The sequence below is a fragment of the Neophocaena asiaeorientalis genome, unplaced genomic scaffold, assembly GCF_003031525.2.
Source record: "Neophocaena asiaeorientalis asiaeorientalis breed wild unplaced genomic scaffold, Neophocaena_asiaeorientalis_V1.1 scaffold78, whole genome shotgun sequence".
NCBI classification, from domain to species: Eukaryota; Metazoa; Chordata; class Mammalia; order Artiodactyla; family Phocoenidae; genus Neophocaena; species Neophocaena asiaeorientalis.
Genome location: NW_020175018.1, coordinates 19,721,537 through 19,725,849, shown reverse-complemented (window position 1 = coordinate 19,725,849; position 4,313 = coordinate 19,721,537). Strand labels below are relative to the sequence as shown.

The 4,313-nt window shown below is 62.2% G+C and overlaps 1 protein-coding gene across 1 annotated transcript in view; it reads left to right on the top strand.

Moving 5' to 3' along the window:
- Positions 1-2,684: 2,684 nt before the first annotated feature.
- SAPCD2 (suppressor APC domain containing 2) overlaps positions 2,685-4,313 on the top strand; it is a 6,274-nt gene continuing 4,645 nt past the window's right edge. Inside the window, exons 1-2 of the mRNA XM_024762435.1 lie at positions 2,685-2,690; positions 3,561-3,762. Of these exons, the coding sequence (XP_024618203.1) occupies positions 2,685-2,690; positions 3,561-3,762 (208 nt within the window). The remainder of the gene's footprint in view (positions 2,691-3,560; positions 3,763-4,313) is intronic.

Sequence of the window (4,313 nt, the reverse complement as noted above, 5' to 3'; positions counted from 1 at the left end):
GCCCCGGTCCCGCCCCCGATCCGCCCCGCCTCTCTTCGGCCCCGGAGGCCACGCCGAGCCCCGCCCCTGCCCACTGAGGCGCAGGAGGACTGACTTCAGTTCTAATTCACCAACCTGCCCACAGCCCTGGGGGGCGGGGCACCCGAGGGAGAGGCTAGGGTCTGTCCCTGCCCGTGGACCTGTTTGCATTTACCAAGACGCCTGGCGCCGGGGACAACAGTCCGGGGCTCAGTGAAGAGGCCAGCCGACTCACGGCTGGGCTGGGGAGGACAGAGCCAGATCACCAGCAGGGCTGGGTGTCTGGTTGTCACCAAGGTCCCCCAGAAGGCCACCCTGCCTCCTTGGGGGCTCCCTTCTTCACATCCTCCCTCCTTCCCCTTGCCACGTGACCAGAACCGCGCAGGAGCTGCCCCTCACCCTGCCTTGTTACTTAGCTATCTGGTTTTAAACATCTTGCTGTTTACAAACTCCCTTGTGAAAAATATGAAAGAGTAGCTTCAGCCACTTGAAGACAAAACTTTCTTTTAGAAATGAGTTTTATTAAGTCTGAAAGTAATACATGCCCATGGTTAAGACAAGTTCAAATGGTGCTTTAGGACGCAAAATGAAAAGTAAGATCTCCCCCAGCCTGTCCCAGGGAACCTCTGTTAAGGCCCTTGCCTCTCCTGGCAGGCAGGTTCTGTCCATAGAGCCCCACCCCTTCCACTATCCTTTCTGGGTTAGGAGGTGGCGCTTCACAGCCTCCTGGGGGCCCACTGTACCTTCTCCTGGACCTGAAAGAAGTCAGCCTGCCTCAGGGCCTTTGCACCTGAATGGCTCTTCCTCAGAAAGTCACGTGACTTTCTGCCCCACTTTGCCAGATCTCGTCTCACAAGTCACAGTTGGAGAGACCTTCCCATCCTCTTCTGTTCCTTCGTGCCTTTCTACATTCTCCCCTGCCTGACTTCCCCATGAGAAGTAAACCCCATGACAGCTGGATGCTGTCTGGTTCACTGCTCTGTCCCTCACTTTAATTTTTTTTTTTTTGTGGTACGCGGGCCTCTCACTGTTGTGGCCTCTCCCATCGCGGAGCACAGGCTCCAGATGCGCAGGCTCAGCGGCCATGGCTCACGGGCCCAGCTGCTCCGCGGCATGTGGGATCCTCCTGGACCGGGGCACGAACCCACGTCCCCCGCGTCGGCAGGCGGACTCTCAACCACTGAGCCACCAGGGAAGCCCTGTCCCTCACTTTAGATCCACGCCCAACACACAGTGGACACTCAGTCAGTGTTTGTTAACGGAACGAACGTGTTGGACCCCAAGCCTAGCACAGTGACTGGGCCACACAACTGGTCGAGAGCGCGTGCTGAATGAGTGGATGGCCTGCTCCTGTAGCCTGTGGCAGAGAAGGGTGGCCCGGGGCAGATGCTGGAGCTGGACGTGAAAGGCAGGGAAGCAGGGAGCAGAGCAGGCTCCACACCCCAGGCCAGAGTCCACCCAGCTCTTACTGCCCCTGCACACGTGCCCTGGAAGGCAGGTGTCAGAACATCAACTTGGGGTCCATCTTGGTCAGGGTAACCCCTAAATCCCACCTCAAGGCGTGGGTGAAAGTGAGACCAGCAGGGTTGGGACGATCGGGGCTGGGGAGCCAGAGGCCCCTGCAGGGCCAAGAGCACGGGAGCTGACCCACCCGGGCAGCCGGGGCGCAAACACGTGGGAGAAGCAAGGAGGCAGGGGCGGGCGACAGCTTCCCGGACCCCTGCCAAGGGCACGCTTGTGGCCGTGAAGCCACCTTTCCTTTGGACTAGGGCCTAGTCCAAAGGGTTCGGGGGAGCAGGACCCCAAGGCCAACAAGGGTTCCTGGTTGTCACTGTGGGAGTGGAGGCCAGAGAGCCCTGGGGTCTGCTCCGGACTGGGGGCAGGTGCCTGTCCCTCCTCCCACACCCTGTGCTGGGTGGGGACAGAGAGGCCCAGGGCCCCTGCCCACTCCAGGGAGCTCCAGGCTGGCACAGTGAAAGGTACAACTGAGGTGGCTACCTCAAAAAGTTTAAGGGCCGCAGAGCACCTGCCTTGCCTGGGGCTCTGGGAAACTGCCCCAGGTGACAGCAAATCTGAAAGCTGCCTCTGGGAAAGTGGGCCAGGCTGGAAAGCAGCTTGGAAGGAGGAAATGATCAGACTTCAGGATAAGAAGGACACGGGGGCCATGCCTTAGTCCCACGCCCAGAGCTGCCACTGATTCCAATTGCCTCCATGGCTTCCTCCAGTGCCTAGCCCGGGGCCACGGAAAGCCCACAGACCAAGGGCCAGCGGGGGCCACCTTCCCCACAGCCCTAGATGCCCTGAGAGGCCTTTGCTTCCTCAACACAGTGGGCGCAGGCTCACAAGGGCCCTAGTCTCGTCTGGGTCCCGCTGGTCACGTGGCCCTGAGAGGCAGCAGTACCACTCGCTGTCCGCTGGCCGCCGGCCTCCACACCCGCACTGACCCCCATAGAGCTGTCCCCAGGCCTCCCCCTCGCACAGGCCTCGCCCTGGCTTGGCATCCCGCACAAAGATGCTCTTTCTGCTGCGACCTCCAGGGTGGTTTCCACGGAGCACCACTGAGGACCAGGCCCTGCTTCCAGAGAGCACAGGGCTCAGCCAGGAGCAAACACAAAGGGTGTTCCTGGTAGGAAAGCCACCAAATGCAAAGGCCCAGAGGTGAGGGAATGCCGGTACCCTAAGGATAGGGGAGTGGGGGGGGGGTTGCTGGAAGCAGAGAAGGAGGGGGGAGATGAACTGTAGGACAAATGGCTTGAATGCCCCCTGGGACTTTGGCTGGTCCTGACACTTTGGGAAGACAGGGACGGACCAGTCTCCATGGGGTGACTCCAGGCTCACAGCTTTCTAGGTAACCCCCAGATTCCTTACCACAAAAGAGTCCTCACTTTGAGGGGTAACCCCAGGGGAGAAATGGACCCAGGACACTCCCTGGCCAGGGCAGCTGCCCTTACAGCCTGAGACACAGACCAGTGCCTGGGGCCCAAGGACACAGAGACCCAGGTAGGCAGGCCAGCCAGAGGGTGGAGCCGAGCCCTGTGCCAGCAGCCTGTCTGGAGGAGGTGTTTGGCGACTCTTTGCTGTTTTACCCCTGAAGGTGGACAGTCTGCTTCTAAAGCAGCAGATAACGCACGTGCAGTGTTCAGTGGCAAGGTGCCAGCTGCATGTAGAAAACTCAGGGGAGGGGAGGGAGCAGGGCAGGGTCTGAGGACAGGCTGTGGTGAAGGCAGGGGTTCCAGGGGGTACTTCCCTGGTTTGGGGGAGGGGTTCCACCTGTTGGTCCTGAGATGGCCTCCCAGAGCTGGACTGCAGGCTAAGCCCTGTCCCCTCCCAGACTGACCAGATGGAGTGACCACATCCTGGCTAGAAATGAAGCAGAGGCAGTGGTGGCGGTGGTACACACGGCTGCCTAGCTGGCCTGAGGAGGCCATGAGAGCCCTAGCAGCAGCTGGAGGAAGTGACCAGCCAGAGTAAGGGGCCGGAGCAGAGGATCTTGCGAGCAGACGGGAATCTGGGGACACGGGAAACGTGGCTTTGTCCTGCAGCCGACAGGAAAGGCCAGGCTATCCCCAGGGGCCAGAGGAGAAGCTAGCAGCCGTGGGGACAGAGAGGCCTCTGTAAGGGGAAGCGCCCAGCTGGCTGGAGCCCACAATCCTCTTGGGGCCCGCCTGGCGCAAGAGAAAGGAGCCCCAGGGTTGCGCCGGGGGACCCTCAGCGAAGAGCGCCCAGGGGAGCTAGAGGGGGAAGGTGGGTGTCAGGAGGGCTGTGCTCCCCATCCATACCCCAGGAGGCCACCTGGGGACAGGTTTTCTGCAGGGCGCCTGGCCCCGCCCTTGGGAGGTGGGTTGGGCGGCCAAACCCCGCAAGGGCGGAACCGCGGCGGGAGGGCTGGTGTGGTGGGGGTTGGGAAGTATAAGGGGGCCGCTCAGGGGTCCCTCCCCCACCCGCGAGGTCGGGAGGGAGGCAGAGTTGGGGGACCCAGCCCTCTACTGGCCGGGGGCCTCCGCGCGAGGCTCCGACCCCTCCGCTCGAAAATCAAACCGGGCTGGCGGCCTCTCAGCCAATCGGAGAGGAGATGGGTCAGCCTCGGCCAATGGCCGCCGCGAATGCTAATGACCGCTGACAACGCGAGGAAGCCCATTCAAAAAGTCGCAGCTATTGTCGCGGCGGGTTGCGTGCCGCCGGGCCCGCCGTCGGGGCGCGCGGGGACTGACTCTGGGCCACGCGGGGACCAGCCCGGGGCAGGCCGGGGACCGAGGCGTGCCGGCGGGCGCCCATGGCCGGAGCCGCAATGGCCG